General features: G+C 35.6%; 1 protein-coding gene across 2 annotated transcripts in view; it reads right to left on the reverse strand.

Annotated features, from left to right (window-relative positions):
* NAV3 (neuron navigator 3) overlaps positions 1-23856 on the reverse strand; it is a 284264-nt gene that overhangs the window by 159161 nt on the left and 101247 nt on the right. For both annotated transcript variants that reach the window (XM_009284931.1, XM_009284930.2), the window contains exons 4-5: positions 11513-11585; positions 7467-7644 (exon numbers count right to left, since the gene is read on the reverse strand). In XM_009284931.1, coding sequence (XP_009283206.1) covers positions 7467-7644; positions 11513-11585 — 251 coding nt within the window. The remainder of the gene's footprint in view (positions 1-7466; positions 7645-11512; positions 11586-23856) is intronic.

Genomic DNA, 23856 nt, shown 5'->3' on the forward strand with positions numbered 1-23856 from the left:
TGAGAGGTTGGTAGTGAAATGGTTAAATAGGAGATGAAAAGTTTAAAAAAAATCTTAAAAGCTATTGAGAGGCTATAAAATGCTTTATAGTTTACATTTTTATATTTTCTATCCAGTAGGTGCTATATTAGAGCTATAGAAAAGACCATTTGTTTTAGAAACTGAAAGTCTGCTTTGAAACCTCTTTTTTTTCCTTATTTTAAGCTTAAAAAATATTATTAGATATCTTCTTATCTTAGAGAGGATGGGCTACAGGGAAGAAAAATGTGACAAATACATTCTTGCTATTGCATTGTTCTCCCTTTTCTGTGTGAAGGTTATTAGAAAAGTTAGTCATTTGCCATCATCAAAAAGGAACCCTTTTGTGTATGGTAATTTCTAAGTCTCTCAAATGAAACAGAAGTTTGTAGTATGAAACTTCAAATAGTGCTGGTGCATTTTTGCATGCTGTTTCAAAATATAGCCATTAAGGTGAATTTTAGGAAAAAAAAAAAAAATTGCTAATGAAACTGTGGCAGTAATATTAATATGTAGGAGGCTATGAAGGTGTATTTTTTACAATGTTCCGTCAACATATCACAGCAGTAGCCTAGAAAACTCACGAAACTGCAGTAATTCCCAGCATGTAATGAGAGTTATATCAAATATGTAAATTAATTTCATAGCTATGTGAGGTAAACAAATGGCATGTGCAGGAAGAGCCACTTTTCCTGATGACCTATACAGTGCTTATCACAGGAACAAATCTCTTCTCTAATTTATGCAACTCACCATTATTAAATATCATCTATTTGCTTAGGTACACAGTTAACCGATTTAATTGGTATGCAGAGATACTATATACTTTAGTTACTTGGACTGCGGGACAATGAAGATGAAAGAACTTCCTTCCTAAAGTTCCTTTTGTTGGGAACCGTGAAGACGGTAATGATTGCGCCTTTGAGAAGTAGAACAAAATGGGGCCAAAGCTGATTTTCAAGATAGAAAGACAGCTCAGTTAAAATAAAATTAAATCCCTAAGGTCCATTTGAAGGTCAGCTGCTGCAGATCCTGGTGCAATCACATTAAGCAATTCATTCTGCATTATCTCCCAGACACATAAAAATACATCAGATTAGACTAACAGCAGTTTGTTCGCTTAGACCCTTACTAGAAAACAGAGAGCAGAAAGAAGAAATAAACCTTTTTCTAATTTTTCTTCTTTGCAGTCATTAGATAATGATTCTGTAGTGGGAAAAGCAGGAACTACATATCTGTTTCCCTTCACTATAACCAAGTGACTAGCAATGGCTAGAGACTTGGTTCATCGCTTTCCTTTCTATTAACCAAGGAAGACACATGACTATGTACACATTCCATTTTTCAGCCTATGTTAGTGCAATGCACTTGGTGCAGAACGTTAAGGTTGTATTTTAAACCTCGAGAACACTGAAACAAAGGCCTTTTTCTAAATTCAGAGTGGTGTAACCAAGACTGGCATATGGATTGCCAGTATTCTGGCATGGATCTATTTAAATTCATAATCATAACCACTACATTTGCATTACTGTGTTTCACCCAGCAGAAGCTGCGTGTCCAATATGCTTCATTTTTTCCCTAGTACTTCTGAGCAGGAGGGAGAGTGGTGTAACCAAGACTGGCATACGGATTGCCAGTATTCTGGCATGGATCTATTTAAATTCATAATCATAACCACTACATTTGCATTACTGTGTTTCACCCAGCAGAAGCTGCGTGTCCAATATGCTTCATTTTTTCCCTAGTACTTCTGAGCAGGAGGCAATATGAAACCCCCATCCTTATATATGCAACCCTGTAGAAATCAGCTACCTAACTTTGTTTATATGCCTAGGAAAACCAGGGTGCTCTTTTAATATAACAAATGTAACAAAATCCATCTGGACCTCAAGCTGTGCTCATCATTCCTGTGCGTGATAAAATAGTTTGTCCGTCTCGGGGAATTTTGCTGACAGCTTACTGAAACCAGTTACTGCCTAATCCATAAATGAGACAGAACTTCTTTCATCCACATGTGTTTTCTCTTAGTATCTGGGTGGTTGAAAGATCATCACTGCAGAAAGTTTAGATGTATTGCTGTGATAATGGAATCCACTAGCAAAGCGAAGCATGGAAATATAATGTAACCATTGTTGTCATCTATCTGTACTGACAGATATAAATAAGGCCACCAGCACTGCATTTTTTTAACTAAATCTCAAAGCTGCAACAAAGTCATAAGGAAAGAGTGAAGTGCCTACCTCAGAAATTGAAGTATTCAATTCCCACAGCTAGTCATACAAGAATATAGGAAATTTTAGGATAAAAAGAAATCAGAAATCACATCTAAAACGATTCTCTCCCTTAAGTTACCATTTATTATTTACCGCAGATTTTTCCATTAATCATCTAAGTAATTTTAAGAGTTTTTATACTTACTGGTACGAAATTATAATCTTCCATAAATAAAGCATATTCTTTGCAATGAAATTTCACTTACCATAAATCAACTTCCTTTGTTCTTTTTACATTTAGTTTGAAATGTTGCTGTTGGCCCTAGGATTAGATAGGCCAATGATACTCTTTCACATGCAGAATCTTGCTCTCCAGCTGTGTGCACAATTTTCACGATTTTGAGCTTGGTTACAGACAGATTACATGGGATTAGTAATGTTAAAGTATCGCCGCACTGACCAATTTTAGATAACTTTGTTAGGAGCCTGCCGTAGAAAATTCATTATCCTCCTATCCAGACTTTACACTAAGGGGAGAGAGGCTCCTCCAGAAATCAGTTTAATTACATTCCTGATCTGTGTTGTCTACTGTAGGAGACACCAATTACCTAGTCATCCAAGGACAACTAGCCTACTGAATTAGTCTCCTGAATTCCCCATTTCTGTACAAACCTAATCCTGTCAGTCTCGTGATATTCTGATTATAACCTTCCCCTGGGGCTTCTGTTTGTTTACCATATCAAAATAACCTGGCTATGAAAGCTGTAGAGTCCCAGTATCATTTTTTATGCCTGTTTCAGCTTTTGTTGACAAAGGGCCCAAACACTCTCTCACTGAGGTTGATACTAAAGTAGGTTGGCTTCGGTGGCACACGGAACGGGCTCAGAGCCAGTAACGATCACAGACATTGATCATTACTGAGGACATCATAACCTGGAAATCAGCATGAGAGTACCATCATTGTCATCGTCATCATCAGGACCACTCTCTTAAATTAGGAGAGTGAGACAGTACCGCTGTACATACAAGGACAAAACTTCCTTGGTCTTCAGCAGGGCCTGAAGGCTACCACTTCTGTATCCTGACCATCTTCCGTGTGACTTCTCAGAGGTATTTCCCTCTGCCATGTATAATCTGTATTTCTCTCTGAAACAGTAGAGAGCATCACCTTTTCATACTTGTTTAATAAAGCACACACAATGGCTTTTTACCTCCTAGGAAATCAAGTTGAAATTAAGCAATATGGTTACTATACCTTAGCTGGAAGCAACAAAGAAGATAACTTTTCCAATGGAATAATCTAACCTAAAGTAACTGCAATTATTAAGACATAGTTTCAAAGTCTTAAATTACAACATGAAATGTGATTGTTTACTGAACATTTTTAAAAAGTACAAAGTCTATAAAAAGCATTCACCTTTTTCAGTGTATATGTTTTGGTTTTGTTTACATGTCTGCACATATACAAACATGTACATATCAAATGCACTTAAAAGTATACAGTGCCTCAAAAAGACAGCTTTATTTCTCAGGTGTCTAACACAGTAGAAATATGTGAGTCTTCAAGTAAAATAAAATACCCGTAGGTATAAGAAGATAATTTTCACAATACCCTTGAAAATTTACTCCAATTATGTTTGAAGAGTTTTGCCATTACTGAGTAAAGATGAATGTGCCATTCAGGTGTTTGCTACTACATTCATTATCTGGCTTCTGCCATAATAATAAGATAATTTTTCTTGTTCCTCACAAAAACCTGAAAGAACTATTTCTAGGTAATAAAGGACCACAGACCAAATTAATGGAAAATAATCTCTGTCATGTGCATTTGTCAAATAATTTTTCCAACATATACACCATGTGTAATGCAGTAATTTGCTGCCTTGAGGTTTCTACGTGCCAACCCTTTTCACAGTATAAAATGTTACAAAACAGAAAGTATTAAGACTTTTTAAACGCATATTCAGAACTGCAACAGGCTAATAAAGTGAGGCATAGCTGCGCAATAAATGTGTAATAATAAATTGCCTTAAAGGTTAACATCCACTATGAAAGGATAAAATAGCTTGTTTTAGCACCACTAGTTTAGAAAAAAAGTAAAATTACTCTATTATTGACAGTAGTTAGATTATCTATTGAGGTAATAATTTCACATGGAAAAGGTGAAGAATGTGACATTATTACACACCTTAGATTTTATCACTTTTCAATACTCTTCGTTCAATGAAAGAGGAAGGTTTAAGTATCTGTATGAAACTACTTTTTGCCAAAAATACCTAAAGGTCTCAGGTGTCCCATGGAGCAGCCATATGAGTTCCCTAGGACCTTCTAAACCATGAACTCCTGCCCTGTAAATCAGTCAGTCATGTTGGTTCCTTCTGTAATTAATGCTGAGACACAGTGGCCACGAAAGCAATCATATCATAGAAATCAGTCTTGGGAGTCATGTAAGCTACCTGTCCACATGTCAGATAGCAAAAGGCAGGCAAGAGGCAAAATCAATCCCATCAAAGGCGTCTTTTCTTATTTAATTTCATATTTTGGCTTCTTTCTAAACAGAAGCTTTTATTTACTCATTAACAGCTTAAAACTAAAAAGCTGTTTGGGAAATAATTTTGAATTATTTTCCAAAATATTTGTTTTGATGGGAAGAAAAGAATTAATTAAATTAAATTAAGTGACTGCTATGAAAAGAAGGGTTGCTAAGTCCACCACAGAGAGTTCGTATCAATGTATACTTGTATATGCCCATCTATTTGTGGAAAACCTGTTTTTCAAATGTAGTCATTTTTCTTAGAAGAGGACATATTATTTTATGCTGATTTCCTAATATTACTTCAAAACAGTGACAAATTAAAAAGCCAATTAGTATTAAAAAAGATCTATATTTCTGGTTGTTTCTAAGTCCTGGAGCTCCTTGTTTTGCTAGCAGCTCAGAATACTAGACGTATTTGTAGCAGAAGATAGAAATCTGTCATACAGAAGAAAGCTTTTAGAAGTAGGGAGCTTTCTTTATCCTTATAGGCTTTACTGAAAAATATATGGATAGAGAAAATCATATTCTCTCAGGCAAGTTTATGGTGACAAACATTGAACTTCGGTATATGTGAAAGCAAACAGAAAAATTCTTGCTTTCAGTTTACAGATAGGAAATAAGAAAGATGGTATCAATCTTGGTGTAATAATTTCTTACATAGAAACATTTTGCAGCTGAAACATAGCTATGAATAGAAGATAAATCAAAGAATGAAATTATTTCAAACTCCTGGCATTAAAGTAGAAGGTCTAAAGCACACCGATGGAAGTAGAAATTTTGTTAAACCAACCTTAAACGTCACTTTACAAAGGCATGAATGCTGGGGTTCTGGACATGGAATGATGACCTTTCCTCCTAATGAAGTATATTTAAACATAGCAAAGTGGAAGAGGAGAAAAAGCCGCTGAAGGACCATGAGATCTTGGGGAATTATAATAAAAAGAAAGCTTTATAAAAACTTCATCACCTCTTTGCCTACCATTCCTGAGCAGACAAAGGACTAGTGTGCAATCACCGTCTTCCAAATAGTAAACAACTGCTTTGCTCCAAGCTTTTTTTGACAAATAGAATTCCTTGCAATAGTGGTGATGTATAAACGAACACGGTAACTATTTTTTTATTAAAAATTCACCATTGGTAAATTAGAAAAGCAGGAAATGTTTCAGTTCTTTTACTAAATTATAAACAGAAAACAATAACCAAATGTAATTACATGAAGCTGGCTAAGCCCTTAATTCCACTGATTAAAGCAGTGAACATTTGTGGACCTACATTCAAAATGCCTTCCTTGTGATAGGAAAAACAATTAATTTCTGAATAACAAGATGTTAGTGCCTCTTATGCAGTATTAAATATCCTTCAGAAAGCAGAAATTCAACTTCAGAAAATGTTGAGTGGTCAGATTCTCCTAGGATCACACCATAATTCCCTAGATTACATGTTAATAGTAAACTTAACAGAGAAAGCATTCAAAGACATTAATTTTCAGCAGCAGAGAAAAAAAATGCATTTCACATTGTAATGCCCAAGGCAAACACAAGTTTATTTTAATTTTTGTATCAAATAAGGTAACTAAAATGCCATCAGCAACATTTTCCTATAAACATATTTTTACAACATTCCTAGTTTCAAGACAAAGATCTCTATTAGGCTGAAGTGTGAAAAGTTTTCTCAACTGAAGAAGAAATATGTTTATTATAAACATGAAAGTCTAATTTAGGTATGAATGGACTCAAGAACCAAAATTTCATTATCGTAGTCTGATACTTTTAATCCATCCTAGATCATTGACTTATCACATTCTAGACATACAATTGTTCGGTAAGTATGCAAAAAAATTTAAACAAGCAAATAATAAATCAAACAAGTATTAAGCCCAACACAGCAATATATAAAGCTCTTCATTAAACTACACTTTACATAGTCCTACACGTGAATGGCTTTTTTTTAACTTCCTCAATAAAGTATACGCTGCTAATACTCTTTCCATTTAAATAGATATTTGTGTTTAAAACTGATTCTTTTGTCATGGCCAGTAGCAACTACCTTCTCAAAATATGCTTTCAGCTTCAGTCTGAAAGCAAGGTAATTCAGCAATTAAGGATTCTGCTGAGTGCTTTGCTTTCCCAAAACTAAATCATAAACTGACCGCTTAAAAGAACCTAGATTAAGGCCATTTCTTCTCCCTTTCAAAAACCATTCAAATAGAATTAGGCACTCAAAAACAGAATGCGTGGGGATGAAAAGAGTTTATAACAGATGAAAGTATTAATTGTGCTTTTTCCCCATGTATTTTGCTAATCATTTGAAATTGTTCATTTAGATGTGGAACTGGGTATGTGAGGAAAACATGAAAATAACCAGTATGCTAACCTCAGGGTGTGCTAACAGTCTCTTAATGTGCAAAGGACAATAGAATCAATAATAAAGTGAAAGAATGCTTTAAAATTAATTAAAATTTGAACGAAATTTAATTGTTCTCTGTTCTCACTCTAGCTTTACTCCCAAGAAATGCAAGCTTAATACCAAACAAACACTTAAGATACTGTTTTCACACATCCATTGCAAAAATAGCTAAAAAAAAGAACAAGCCAGTCTTACAAGTCTTAAAGTGGCCTAATTTTTTCACAAAATTTTGTCTTTTTTGAACAGACAAATAAAACGCTTTTACACCTGAGAAAATTAACTTGTTAACCTACCTCGACTGCATATCTTGGTGTGTTTTTGACTGGCTGATTTCAGCTGGAGGTGAAGGGACTTGCTGTTGTAGTTCCACCAAAGACTGGTAGTACTGTTGCTGATGATGTTGCTGCTGTTTGTACCGAGACAAACTGAAAAACAGCCCTAAAATGGCTTTCAAATTTCCATTTCTTATTTCTATTTAAAAAAAAAGGAAAAGAAAAAGAAGTGAAAACACTGTGGTTTTAGATTTCAGTTTTGTAACAGTTTTATACTGAAAAATCTCTGTACATATCTATAGCTATACATGTTTATGCCTTGTATCTCTTAATTTATGTCTAATATCAGGGACATGTTAGATATCACTGATACTTTATTGTTTGTTATAATCTTTGCTTATTCACACAAATAAATAAATAAATAAATACGTATCTCCATAATGTCCTCATGATGAGCCATACATGCATGGTCATAAAGAAAAGTACACAAAACCTTAAATAATATACATAATCTGAAATGAATACTCCTGCTTCAATACAGTACAAATATTCTCAGTAAGCAGAGGGGCATTCAGAAAAATTTGGATTCTTTCTGACCTTAGGTACACATCCCTTCTACCTCATGGCTTTAAATTACTCTTCTTGCTTTTTGGGCAAATTCTGTGTACACTGGGAGTAAACAGTGACTTTAGAAAAATCGGAAAGAGGAGATGGTAACAGTCTTGCGAATGAGCACATATCCATTCACAAGAATTTTCAAGGAACATGAGAGAAGGAGATCAATGGAAAATACCTATTAGAAAAGGTGACTGTAAGGTTCATGATTACATCTTTGAACATTCCAACTACATGATTTTCTAGCTTTCTATTTTACACTGCTATTACTGATTAATGAAGACTTCAGAACCACAGCTTTCACATGAGGCTAAAATAACTACCCGTATGAAATTCTGGTGAGCCACAGTAGCATCCTCATGTCTCCCATTCCTTTCTTAGCCTTTCCCCAGCCTGAGATGAAGGTTTTAAAAGGATAATGTTATTCTTTGCTCATAAAGGATCTCTGTGTCAAAAAAGAAGCCTCAAGAGGCCTTAATGAAATTATCTGCAGCACTTAGGTCTGTTCATAACCTCATTATTAATTTTCTTTGGCACTGAACTTCTTGTGAAAGGTTTTCATTAGGCCTATAGCCTTGTAACCTCACATGCAACACTGCAATCTTTCTGCCTTCCCTGCAAATCTAAATACTGAGCTGTATGTGCTACACAGCCTTTCTCAGGTAATTTTTAAAGCACAGTTTATAAACAATGACTGTCATATTCATGTCCTTTAAACCATACTAATTTTCTTTCAATAGGATTAGGTGAAATGTTAGTACATACACTAACAGGCCAGCAAACACTGGAGCCCTTATGCTCTCAACCCGCTCTTCAAAAGCAAACACAATCCTGGACACTGGAATATACCTTGCAAAATGGAAATTTGTTCTAAATATCCATACTTTCTCATCTTCCCTATGAAGATGATGCAGGATCTTTGATTCCCCATGAGACCACCAGAGACATGCAGAAGAACTTTCTCAGAATTAGAAAGCTTTTTAGGCAACAATGACTTTTGCAGTCACATTGGTTTCAATGAAAATCATTATCAAGGAACACAGAAAACTTAGATTTAAAATTATCTTAAAAAAACCCCAACAAAAACACATAACTATCCATCTTTAAGCTGCTCTGATTCTAAAAGATTTTCTGTATGTGATACTGGTTTATTTATTCTTACGATTTTGCATCACTTAATGCTCAGAAAAAGAACCCTTTGTTTGTTAAATCCCACTCACCATTTTTTATCTTAAAATTTTGTTCTCTTGATGTTAAACTGTATTTTTTACTATTTCTAAAGAAGAATGTTTTCAGTTTTGAACTTCTTTTTTCTTTCCTACTTTTAAATGAGTTGAAAGATTTCTCTTAAGCAGAAAAAATCCAGAAACTTCTAATATGTACTAAACACTTGCAGGGAAGAGGAGGGGAGTGTTTTTCTTTGTAGCAACTGGCTTATTATTTATCATCTGGGTTCTCCAGTAGAGATTCTGCAGTCAAGATTTGAAAACTACTTTTGTTCTAGACCTCCTTGTTCAAGTGTCAAAATGAGGTGAGAAACTGTTTGTGAAATCTTCAATCCTTGTTAAGCTCATGGTTTGCTGTTCCAGAAACTTTCTGGTCATCAATAAATGACCCAGTAGTAAGAAGACATATTTACCAAAGCCTATTACAAGAAACAGGGTTACGGTTTATAAACTTAATTGATTTTAAACATAAATGTGCTGACAAAACACTATGAAGGTAACTAGACAATTTCATGGTAAAAAAAAAGTCTGTTTTTCTCAATTTCTCCTCCTCAAGAGAAATTGTAATATTCAGGATTGTACATGCTAAAAATGTCTATTTAAGGGAATCACACTTCTGTGATACTTTAAACTAGTATCATTACAAATATATTAGTGGATTTACCCCAGATTCATGAACAACTGCAATACAGCAAAACTAGTTTTAATCTTACTTCAGAACTCAAGGTCTGCCTTATTAAAATTCTGTTTTAAAGATTAATAAACGTTTTAAAAAATAGTCCTTGCATTTAACACTACGTAGTATTATTGCTTTTAGTAGTATTTGAACTTAATGCTACACAATTGAAGCTTATTTCCTATCAAAAAAGATTTTCCAAAGCAAAACAAAGATATGAATAATGGAATGTATTACAGAATGCACTCAGATTTTGATTTAACAAAGTACAGAAAAAAGTGTCATGCGCCGTGTCATGGTATTAAAAAACAAAGAGTATTCTCATGAAATAAATTCACACTATTCACACATTTGATTGTTATTTCATATGCAAGTAAAAATAGGCTGCACTAAAAAATTCAAGTTCTAAACAGCTTTGAGATGAACGGTAACATGTAAATGTTCAGTGTTCTCATGCATCAACATATCCACAGTATATACAGAAGTTCTTTTAAATGAGTTAAGGAGCTTTCCGTAAGTAGACAATCAAAGTCGGTAGATAGTAGATATTATGGCCGTGTTACACTTCTGCTAAGGTACTAGAAAGGTGGAAATGGTGAAAGATAACAATTCTGAGTTAATTTGAAAATAAAACAGTGGTTAACATTCAAAATTTTTTCTCTGGGTATCTTCTAAAATTCAGCTGAAATTACCATCTCTGAAAAAAAAATGTATTTTTCCTTCTAGCTTTTAGTTGTGCTACAAGCAAAATAAAAATATAGGATTGTGTCTTGTTAATACCTATTGCCTTCAGCTGCCATGGAAGTCAGAGGGATTTTGAAGGTGCATAGCACCTTGCAGAACTGCTTAATTTGTTGTAGGACAAACGCTTGTGTACATGTTATTAATTTACAAGATAAAGTATCCACCTGACTTAATTTTACATTAATAAGGCAAATATTACATACTGATTAAGAAAATCGGTATTTTAGTGAGTTTGATTTAATATATTTATTAACTTAGTTGTAACCATATTAGGCAATCACTTGAGGTGACTAATACGGCAAAAAAGGCTATAATATAAGCAGCAAGACCATTCACTCTTTCACTTAATATATGACATCAAAAGAATACAATAATTTTCAGACTCATCCTGACAGTATTATTACTAATAACAAATTTGCTTAAACAAATAGTCTTCCCTGGGTTTACTTAACTGAGCAAGATTCTCATATTCATTTTTGTTGTTTTAAATCCCTTATATAAACAAGTTTAAAAGTACGCTTGGGAAACCCTGTACCTATCTAATATTGTGGAGATAACATGAAAAGATTAATACTATTGAAAAAATACTATTTTAAAACATTGTCTCGAGCTTCATAATAACATTGAATTTCTTGATTTGATTTCAAGGGAAAATTAAAAGGAAACTCACTTGCTATTACTAATCTATATTTGCATGCTGTTCAAGACAGCTGGAGTTTGGAATTTAAGTGCAAATAATTTGTATTAAGAGAATTAGTTTTCAGAAAAAAATCCTATTATTTGTTCTGATGATTTGTTTCTCTTACCTTCTGCAGAAAGACCTTGGACATTTACGCCTCTGGCTGCCAGAAAGCTAAGGCAGACATCAACATTCTCAATCTGCAATATGAACAGAAATAACAGGCAGCATAAGACTATTTGACAAAATGTAGAAATGCAGGGGGGAAAAAAAAAAAAAAAGAAACAGCCCAGGAATGAATACTTTACATTCATTGCATACTACAGCTCTTTACCAAAGTTTAACAAGAATGATTACTGCTAATTGGGGAATTGATATAAAGCTTTCATTGTCTGCTTTGGTGCTTAAAAACAATTCATAAATGCCCAATCCAGAATGGCATGCTGGCAAACGAGCAACCCACCTACTTAACATAAAACTGGATTTTATACGCTACAAACAAGCAGCAATGAAAGCATCCATAGAGGATTAGACACTGAGTATATGTCTGGAGATGTGGGTGACCGAGTTAACTAAAAAATGTAAGCAAAAATCTCCAACAAATGTGTTAGCAAAGGTATTTCCTTGGGATGATGTAGAATTCTGTGAAAATGATGTCACAGCAGTGGTTTATTCTCTATTTTTTTCCTTCAAATCTTATGCTAAATAATTTTAATTTATTTAATGTTTATGCTTCTCTGAAGAGTGCTTGCTTAGGGAAGGACACGGTGCTGACTTCTGTTGGTGGTTCAGAAGAAATCTACAGTTACCACAGAGAGCTTCAGGTAAGAGAAGAACATGTAGCCTAAATGTAGATCAATAAAAGGATAAAACTTCTGCCTCTAAAATGAGTAATCACAGAACTAATTTGACTCCTTTCATATGTCTATTTCTAATAGATTAGGGAGCCAGAATGTTCCAAAAGGTTCTAGTGAGTCACCATTCCCAGCTGGTTCCCCTAGCCCTCCCAGGATCTATGAAGCAAATATTCCGCTATAAATGTAAAATCTTTTAACTAACAACTTTGTCCATAAATATGCTGCTATGAAAACAGAAAAATTATGTATAGAGAGGCGTCCTATGTCAAATGTCTTCAACAGACTTGATTTTAAAATACATTTTTTAGCTTGATGGACTTTTTCAAGGCAATTAGGACCAGAAAAACAAAAAAAAATGTTTGATAATATATTTGAAATACCTATTTTCATTGGAAAACATTAAAAAAAAGAAAGGAATATTCGACACCAAAAACATAAGCCTGCAGTAGATCAAGTCCATGCAGTTAATTTTATTTGAATGTTTACACATTTCACAGTACCTCATATCAACAGTTTTCAACCATCAAAACACGAGGAGTAAATTCATTCCTTGAATAAAAGCTGCTTGACCCTTGGCAGTATCTTTTCTCGCCTAGGAGGAGGGCCTTTTATTATTGTCATCTTTCTATGACTGTAGTTCTGCCATTATTCTCAGAAAATGGAGATATATAATGGATATATATAAAATGGAGCTGAAAGGAATATAAATACTCTTTTTACTACTGATTTTAGAAGTCTATATTCCGCTATAAATGTAAAATCTTTTAACTAACAACTTTGTCCATAAATATGCTGCTATGAAAACAGAAAAATTATGTATAGAGAGGCGTCCTATGTCAAATGTCTTCAACAGACTTGATTTTAAAATACATTTTTTAGCTTGATGGACTTTTTCAAGGCAATTAGGACCAGAAAAACAAACAAAAAAAATGTTTAATAATATATTTGAAATACCTATTTTCATTGGAAAACATTAAAAAAAAGAAAGGAATATTCGACACCAAAAACATAAGCCTGCAGTAGATCAAGTCCATGCAGTTAATTTTATTTGAATGTTTACACATTTCACAGTACCTCATATCAACAGTTTTCAACCATCAAAACACGAGGAGTAAATTCATTCCTTGAATAAAAGCTGCTTGACCCTTGGCAGTATCTTTTCTCGCCTAGGAGGAGGGCCTTTTATTATTGTCATCTTTCTATGACTGTAGTTCTGCCATTATTCTCAGAAAATGGAGATATATAATGGATATATATAAAATGGAGCTGAAAGGAATATAAATACTCTTTTTACTACTGATCCTAGAAGTCTATATTACAAGCTCACACAGACTCTCTTGATCCACAGGTAGTATTTATAAACTTATAAATACCTGCAAATTTTTTACATATGTTCTTTTTAAGGACAATAAACTCCAAAGCATTAGTAAACACATCTTTAAAAGAGTCTTTTCAAACACTTGTTTTCAAGGACATTCTACCATTTGTAGGGAATGATAAATAATCTCTCTCCTAAATCAATTAAAAAAAATCCCAAACCAGAAACAACTCTGCAGCTAACACTAACTAAAGTTACTCCAAAATTGGGGTTTACCACAAAGCTTTCATAAATCAGTTTGGCAGGTGTCACCAATTGGCACAGCTGTGAATGTGGAATAACCATCCTAAAATCAATGGGGTTACTCCAAATCTGGCCCAGCACAGTAATTGCAGAAACTCAGGCCGTAACTCTGTCATTCTCTTAAATGTTTATGTAGTTTTACACCATGAAAAAAACCCAAATAAACCAGGTCATTTCGTAAGGTGTAGAGATGTGACACAGCTAAGTCAGTTGAAAGCTGGCTGCAGCTAAAATAGGAAGATCTGCTTCTTCCTCACCTCCTCTTCCTCCCAGGCGTGGGGCCCTGCCGCTGCCACCTCTGCTGGGCTTCAGCACTTCTCTGAGCGCACCGGGAGCTGGCTCCGTGCAGAAAACTCGCCCAGCAAAAAAGGCAAATGTATTTTAGTCACTCCGGTTTCTCCTGCAGTCAGATGAGCACAGGAGTCAGCAGAGGGTAGGGCACGTCCCAGCCTGAGTAAGGCATGGTTTGGGAGAGGAAAGGGGAGGTGGGAAGGAGGGACAGACAGACGGTGCCACTCCTGATGGCAACGGCAAGGCACTGGGCTGGCTCAGCCCTGACGTCCAGCTACACCCCTGCATCAGTCGTGAAAATAATGCACACGGTGAGAATATTTCTACTCGACCTTTAAACAATATCAACTACATAAGAAAACAATTTGAATGGAAATTTTCCTGTCCTGAAGAATTTAAAAGAAATGAAGATTTGTTTGGATATTAGCTGTATAACTGAGTGTCTCTTTGAACTTTCAAATCAACCATAATGCAGAATCAGCTACTTCAAAGATGGGAAATTTTGCTCTACAACTAAGTACTGGAAGCCAAAGGAAAAAAAAAAAAGAAAAATCAGACTGATGTCAGTAGCATCCACCTCCAAATAACTGAAAAAAAATTTCCTAGCAGACCTTGTAGTGTAACCAAGACGTTTTTCATAATGGGCACGTGCCCTCTGCTGTCGTTCATGAGGCCACAGCTATAAACAAAACCTAATTTATTAGGGAACATTTGAACCATAATGTGCTGTGAAAACATCTCAATATCTATCTGCAATACTGAATATTTAGTAAATAGAAGCCTAATACATAAACCTTAACATACATTTAAGGTGAAAAATACCCTATAGAAATGGCACCTGGTTACTTTACGTGTCTACTTCTACTGCGTGTGTCTTTGAAGTCACATCTCTCAAACTCTCAGACAAAACTAGTCATTACCATTAACACCAATGACTCAATATACTGCAGAACTACAAAGCAAATTCTGTTTTGCTTCACAGTTCACCAAGAGAACTCTAATAGAAGCCCTAAGTCCGAAGTCACTGAAACCCAGAAAAAAAAAAAAGAAAAATCAGACTGATGTCAGTAGCATCCACCTCCAAATAACTGAAAAAAAATTTCCTAGCAGACCTTGTAGTGTAACCAAGACGTTTTTCATAATGGGCACGTGCCCTCTGCTGTCGTTCATGAGGCCACAGCTATAAACAAAACCTAATTTATTAGGGAACATTTGAACCATAATGTGCTGTGAAAACATCTCAATATCTATCTGCAATACTGAATATTTAGTAAATAGAAGCCTAATACATAAACCTTAACATACATTTAAGGTGAAAAATACCCTATAGAAATGGCACCTGGTTACTTTACGTGTCTACTTCTACAGCGTGTGTCTTTGAAGTCACATCTCTCAAACTCTCAGACAAAACTAGTCATTACCATTAACACCAATGACTCAATATACTGCAGAACTACAAAGCAAATTCTGTTTTGCTTCACAGTTCACCAAGAGAACTCTAATAGAAGCCCTAAGTCCGAAGTCATCCCTCTTGGTGGTGGTGTATGAAGCAATAGCAGTGGCCAACTTTCAGACAATAGACTGTGGTTGCACTGTTAGCCTTATAATAAAGTCTTGTTTTGACTTGTGAATTGAGCAAGTTTGGTGTGGCAACTCACAGCCACATAATACACTGAAAATGTCAGAAAATAACTCTTACAGTCAGTTTTCTGATAATAACTGCAGTTACTATACAACTCTCAGGAACTGTTAGGAGATTCAGAGAGACATGCATTAATATATTCTTGGGTTATTTTCACTTTCTTTCCTCTCCAGTCTAGAAAACCTTAGCCTTAAAGTTGTCCCATTTTGAAGCTTTCAGTGTGTCTCTAAACATTGCTTTAATTACCTACTTCTTGCCTTGGCAAACCACAGTTATTCTTTGAACTCAAACCCTAGCAGCCCCAAACACTTTTTATTCAAACTTACTAACAGATGAGAGTAATTTTGCAATTACAAAAGTTCTGAGAGATTTTAAGCAGCTTCCACTCCTCAGTACTGTTTCAATCAAGCATGGTATGAATCCCTGAAGTCCATGTTTATTTAAGTAGTTAGTGGTGGGGTTATTATACGCTGGGGTAAACTCTTCCTAGAGCTGACACTGCATACGTAGAACTCTACCTGCTTATATATCAAGGGCTGAAGATTTTGCCATGTAACACTTAACATAGATGCCAGACAAATTTCGTATCTCACAAATGGCCACAATTTTGTAGTGAATTTTGCTTGCAAAAAGTACCAGTTCATAACAGAGTTGGTGTTCATCGTTATCGCGAATAGTATCATCAGAATTACAAAGTGTTGTAGCAGAAGATATAGCTCATTACAGTTCAGAATTCAGGATATACAGATTGACTCCAAATCTTACATATCAAGATACAGAAAAGTGACTCAAATTTGCAAATTTGCTTGTACAGGTAGATGTTGCCAAGATCAGACTGTTGCTGAACAGCACTCCATCACTGTCAATCCCCCAATTTTTTTGTTCCTCGGCACTTATTTTATATTAAAGGTTCAAAAGAGTGGAAGAAGTGCAATATGTTGAATAGCAGATCTGCCATATTAAAAATCTTAAACCCCATAAATGGGATAAAGAATTAATGACATAACAAACCTTCATTGCCATGCAGATATTTGTCCACATAGCTATTCAATTAACCATGTTGAAAGTCAATCAATACTACACGAGATTGCTTTTCAAAGGTAACAAAAAACTATCTCTAATAGTTAAGCGATAATATAATCGCTTCCTTATCACTTATCACTTATATCTCAAGAACAATATGTCCAAATCTGAAATGTAGCTCCAGCATCGTGGGTGCAGATAAACTCAGCTAAGAGGATGCTAATTTAGTAATTAAGATTTGTGGGCGTCATCAGGTAGATAATACCATTTGATGCTTTTTAAATTAAGCCTACTGAGTTATGCTTACAATATATTAAGCTTCTTTCATAAATCAAATCCTTTTAATATTGTTCATACATACAGCATTATGAAGAAAACACCTGAAATACTTACACCATAAACATTAGTGAGTCCCAAGATATTTGTACACTCACATTTTAAGGGTGTATAGTCCAAACAATGATGTACAAATAAGCGGCAATATCACAACTCTGGTACTATTAATACATTACATGGCATACAAAGAAGATACATTGCAAATCTGCTGTAACATATTACATTGCGTAGTTGTGGGTAATCTGCTTCTGACTGGAAGCTATTTGAAATTTTACCGACAGAAATAAATCACCAAACCAGACCGTGGGACTTGCATGTAGATAAACAGTAGTACTTAATACCCAGCAGTTAGCAGACTTACAGGAAGAGCTCATTTGTGGGATTGTACTCAATTACCAAGATTAGCTTTCATCTCTTTTGTCTGGCAGACAACACTTTCTTCACTTCCAAACATAAATTTAATTGTGGGATGCTCAGAAGACAAGTAATGATGAGTAATACAGCATTATGTTTTTCTGTATTTATAAGAAGCTCTGAAAAATACCTCAGTCTGACTAACTCTCTCTTGTTAAGTTTATGACAATATAGTTTACAAGAGCATATAGACACATACACAAGTTAGTTGTTATTTGTCTACTTCGAGCTGGATTCCTCCTGCTGAAGAATGGGACACCTTTATAAATATGACACATTATTATTACAGAGTGTTTCTATACATATATGCTCCTAAAATACTCTTGGTTATTTTGGCAGCAAAAGTAAACCAGTAATTTCTGTTAGCACTTCATTCAGCGCTATCTTCCGTAGCTCTGTGTGTGTTTTGACATTCTGATTCATGACCCAAAGCCCCAGATAAAATCTGGCAAAGGATTTGCTTTGTAGAAGTTTTCTAATGTTGCTGATGGCTGATTAGGGACACTCATGGAAATAGTCTGCCACAGAAACCCAGAGAGTCGCATATATACTCACTTTCCAGAGCAAAGAAACTCCATAAAACTCTTCAGTAGTTGTTGCTTTCTTTTTCAATACCAATATTAAATAGTACTCCTTTGAGATTAGTATTATGGCATGAGATAATCAGTGTCACAGTAACGGTATTTCAAACACACTTTACCAGCAAGATTTCTTCCTAAATTTCCTCAGAGTATTAACCTGAGTTGAGAGACCTGTATTTCACTCTTTCTTTCCCATGGATATTCATCACTAACAAAATTTGTGGAGGTCAATGGATTTAAATGAATGCAGAATTAGAAAATAATTTATTGTTATTACACAGCTCATTCTCATTCAAGTTCCATAGCACTAGTAGAATCAAAATCAAATAAAAATACAATTCAGGCCTTACAGGTAGCATCCTGGACTCTAAATATTCACAATACACATGCTGCATAAAATGAATAAAATGAAAAATGGAAGAGCAGATACTATTTGTCTGTGACTTTCACATGAACCAAGCATGGACAGAGACACACTAGCTTTTGAGTTCTGGCTGCTTTCTTAGTAGTAGGTGAAGTGCCAGTGATCTGGTCTTAATTGCAGACTCTAAAAAGAACAGAGATTCAGGCAAGCAACCGAGATGCCTTCATGTGTGGATAAAAGCATTTTTGGTGCACATGTTGGAGCTGGTGAGAGAATGAAACTGTCCATGGTAGACTTAGTTATATAGAATGCTCTGGAAGAAACTGGAAAATATTTCAAGGTGGGCATGGCCTAAACTCTGATCTTCTCTCGCCTAATAGAGAACGGTATGCGAATTGGTCATGTACACTGTCACAGATACCTGTTTAAACCTCACAAACACACACACGCTACCTAAAAGGTCTATTTTTTGGCCAAATTTATAGTCTTGCACAACCTGCTACACCTAAAGCTGTTCTCGGAGATTGAGAAGGACAAGTTTATTTCACTTTCTGTTCTTAATTGACTCATCCATTGCATACACTGTGACTTGTTGACGACTCACTTGAGGTGTGGGAAACACCCAGATTTTTGGTCTGCCTTGTAACTTTGTTCCTTATGGGTTTTCTTCCCAGCTGGTTTCACTAGTTTGTATTCCTGTTTTGCCTCTCCTTGAAGCATAGGCATAGAAAGCTATGAGGGAGATATAAGGAGAATATGCTTGCAGTTTTATACTGACATATGTTTTTATCCTCAGTTTTATCACTAAGATTATTTAACAAAGCCAGACTTCATAAACCAGGCAGGTGGACATTCAGCTTTTTTCACTATGTACAAAATAGGCGCAGGTCCAATACTTCCTTCACCAAAAAAAAAAAAAAAAAAAAAATCAAACTCAAGAACTTTCTCCATTTCAAACAAGTGATAACTGAATACACAGCCTGCTCTTCTACTTACTATCGTGCTTGCGTTATACATATCTATATGTACTATGATTTTGTCAGGCTGAGTTTGGGCCCAAATGCCCATTTCTGATAGCTGCCTTACACCAAGGAGGTTCAACTGAAGTCAAAAGCATCTTTCCAGATTAAAACTGGTATACCAAGATGGATTACCCAGTCCAATGTCTTTATCCCCCTGCCTATCCATTCTTCAAATGCCACACATGCAACACTGTTTGGGAGTCTAGGTGATTCTTAAATGATCCCTGAAACAATATTCAGTGAGGAGAATCCCCTGTTGTTCTTCACTTGAAAACAGATGTTTGGCACATCTGAAGTACCTTTGCAAAGGGTAATACAATTAAAATATAAAAAAATCCCTAATGCCTTTATAATTGTACATATTCTGTGGGACAAAATGTAACTAATCCATAAAAAGTAAGCAATTATGATTTATTTGTTATAACATATGGTAAGAGTTATTTTAATTATTTGTAAAAGTACCAATCAGTAAACTCAATCATTATAAGAACCACCTTCTATGCCATGCGCTCCATTTGATTTGGCATTGTTGTTGATTGACCTGTTTTCTGTGAAAAGGTGTCACGAAATTTTACGTACAAAATTGTTGTAGTATTTTCACTACACTGTATTGCTGTATGTTATCCACGATAGCTGATTCCTAGGTATTCCAAAACAGAGGTTCCTGCTGCAGAAAACATTTTTTCTCAAATTTATCTCTACTATAGCTAGAACAAAAGAGTAGGGTTAAAGACTTTCAAAGGGAACAATGTGAAATTAACTCCTATGGGCTCATTTTACAAGTATTATAGTCGAACTGTAACAAGCAGACTGGTTTCTTCTTATATCGCACAGGTTAAACTAGTTTAACACATCTGAAAGCAAGCCATCTGCTTTCTTGTCTCTTGCATATTTAAAGTTGGGTATGCTTATTAACATATATATGTGTTCATACTAAATTAATACTAAAAGATTTTTATTATTGAGCAAGACTGTCTGAAAGTCTTATATTTCCATCAAGATTCCCTGTGAAGAAACTGTACATAGTATTATTACATAATAAAAAATATTTTTTACTACTACTACTACTTAATAAGGACACTTTGAAGAGCAGAGAATACACTCAAATTCTTCCAAATCCTGAAGTAAATGCAGTGGGAAGAAATGTGGCCCAGAGTAACGCAAAACTTATAGTGACCCAACCGAGGAACCTCTTTGGTTTCAAATTCGCAGTCTCTATGCAAGATGCTGGTATGGCCGGCTGCACGTTGCACTGTTCCCTTGACCAAAGACTACTGAGACTGTGTGAAATTTGCCATGAATTCCAGTTCACCTTGTAGAAATGGGGGAAATTTGAAGAAAGGGAAAGTCAGGAGATAAACAAGCTCTCCAGTAAAACTTGCAAAAGTACAAAGAAGAGCAGAGACTTAAAAATCACATTATTTATGTTCTGATAATTTATTTCCCACGAGCTCCTAACATGACAGCTTATTGCATTAATTTTTTGTAACTATACTGGAAGGCAATGTCAAGTTTTCGTGGGTGGTGTAAATTTGAAAACCCACCCAGATAAAACAGGTGCTAGCAGTCCTGCTGGGAGATATTAAGTGCGTTCTGCTGACTTGCTGTTGCACGTGGCCTGTTACCTCACCCAGATGCAAGGCACATTCCATTTTTCTATGGAAATTATAATGCATTTCAGGGTGTTAAGCAGAATACGCTGACACGCACACACATTCAGCTTAACTATTTTCTAACAAGTTCCTCATTACTTGCAATAGAATAATTTAAGGAGCTGACGTGGTCTAACCCCAGCCAGAGACTGAGAACCACACAGCTCGCTCACTCTCCCCCGCCCCCGGTGGGATGGGGGAGAGAATCGGAAGAGTAAAAGTGAGAAAGCTCTTGGGTTGAGATAAGAACAGTTTAATAACTGAAATAAAATAAAATAGTAACAATAATAATAATAGAATATACAAAGCAAGTGATGCACAGTGCAATTGCTCACCACCCGCTGACCGACGCCCAGCCAGTTCCCGAGCAGCGGTCACCCCTCCCCCAGCCAACTCCCCCCAGTTTATGTACTGAGCATGACGTCACATGGTATGGAATGTCCCTTTGGGCAGTTTGGGTCAGCTGTCCTGGCTGTGCCCCCTCCCAGCTTCTTGTGCACCTCCAGCCTTCTTGGTCGGTAGAGCATGGGAAGCTGAAAAGTCCTTGACTAGTGTAAGCACTGCTTAGCAACAGCTAAAACATCGGTGTGTTATCAACATTGTTCTCATCCTAAATCCAAAACACAGCACTGTACCAGCTACTAGGAAGGAAATTAACTCTATCCCAACTGAAACCAGGACAGGAGCATTTAATGAAAATAACTATCAGTGCACTATGTATCAGTCCAAAAAACTGTTCCAAACTCAGCATTGGCTTTGCAATAAGAGACCATATATGCAAATTAAAAACTGATTTACTGGAAGCATTTGGGGAGAATTTTACCTTAGAGGATAATAACTACTGGTATGTAGAAGGCCTCCCAGGCAAAAATTTTTAGGAAATGATGCTGGAGTTATTTAATTATTAGTTATTTTTTGAGGAAAGGATGATGGTGTTATTTAAAACTGAAATGCCTTCCACTTCCTTTTCCAACAGATATTAAGGAACATGCACATCAAATTCTTCCAACATGCACTCCAAACACGAAATATGACCAGTAAACCCAGAAATGTGAAAACAAATTAACTTCTCAAATACTTGGAGAATTCAACAGACATATGTACTGACCTGCTGATAAAAGAATGTATGAGGTCACTGTTGAGGTCAGAGTATGAGCTGGGGTGTGTATTGTTTTTAAGAAAATGCTACAGTGGGAACTGGATCCCTTTTGGCATGTATTATTGTCAGTCCTGTCAGGAACATGAAAGCAACAATTGGCATCGCAGGTTTTTCACCTAGCCCCTGACTTGGTGCTTGGAAAGCTTGGAGTGAATGGGAGATGATCTCTGTAATGTCAAATACAGTTTGTTTGGTGTTTTTTCTGTTTGTACACATCAACAAGTTAATGAACAATTCAGTTATTCTAAATAAAAGCATTAATCCTAATCATGATTTTTAGATGGCCAAACAGATCATTATGAACATCTGCTGGTCATTTTCATATAAAAACCAAAAAAACTCTACCCACAAACACCTCAAAAAACACGTAAGAGAAGAATGCAAAATTTGACTCTGTTCATCTATATAATGGTGTGATCTTGCTTCTCTTGTCTTCCTTTCTTACCCACTCTTCCTTTTGTGTGTTGTCTGCATTTGCTTTACCCCTTTCTATACAGTAGTCTCTACAGCAGACATTGTAAAGCACAAAGTACAATGATGGTAATTTCTGAAGTGCTTTTGTGCTACTATAATAGAAGAAAATGTTGGATTTTTGATTGGAATATAGTGCTGGATTTGGTCCTGAATAGACTCCTGGATTTGGATTCAGAAAACCATGAAAGTATTTCAATATCTTGCATGAATTTCTTAGAAAGCTAAAATATGACTCCACAGCAGCATGGATCAAAAGAAAAGACTAGGCAAAATTCTCTTCCAGAGTCTCAAAGTAACTCCCTACTTCAGTGCTCTCATCTCCGCAGGCCTGGGGCCACCGCCACTGTGAAAGAGCCCTACACATGCACTAAGAACACAAAATTGAAGATAAATACTACCCTGGGAGGACATTTTTTAAGGCAATGATAAAAGGAACTCTGTTTAAACACAGTGTTTTTTAAAGCAATGCATCACTTTAGTGAGCCTGTCTACAATCTTTTTTTTAGTTATGCAACACTTCTGAGTCAGCAAGGTACCAACACCTAAATATTTATGGAACTTGGCAACTTCCGAAAATTGGAGGGCAATGTGAAAATGCACGCTTCTTTAAAACAGAGGAGTTTCTCTCCATTAGGTCAAAAGAGAGTCTACAACAGAGTGTTCATTTACTAGGCTTAATTAAACCTTTGAAAGCATTCCAGTTCTCTCCTTCACCACTACTTAGTACATAGCAACTTCATTTAGCTCATCAAAAAAAAGCAGCTTTTAGAAGTAAGGGCAATTACAACCACTGACGGGATGAATCCTTTAAAAGATAAGTAAACAGGTAAACTATGGGGCATTTCACTGCATCTCTTGAGCTTTGCAAATGGAATCCATCCAGATGCACTTTATGCTTTCTGAACACTCTCTCTTGACTACACCAGAAGTCATAATGCTACAGCTTGTGCAGGAGAGACACTGGCAATTTGCTCCTACCCTTCTGGCCTTTTGATTTTATAAACATTCTGATTTTTTTTAATTAGATATATTTTG

Source organism: Aptenodytes forsteri, unplaced genomic scaffold (assembly GCF_000699145.1).
Source record: "Aptenodytes forsteri isolate BGI_AS27 unplaced genomic scaffold, ASM69914v1 Scaffold71, whole genome shotgun sequence".
NCBI lineage: Eukaryota > Metazoa > Chordata > Aves > Sphenisciformes > Spheniscidae > Aptenodytes > Aptenodytes forsteri.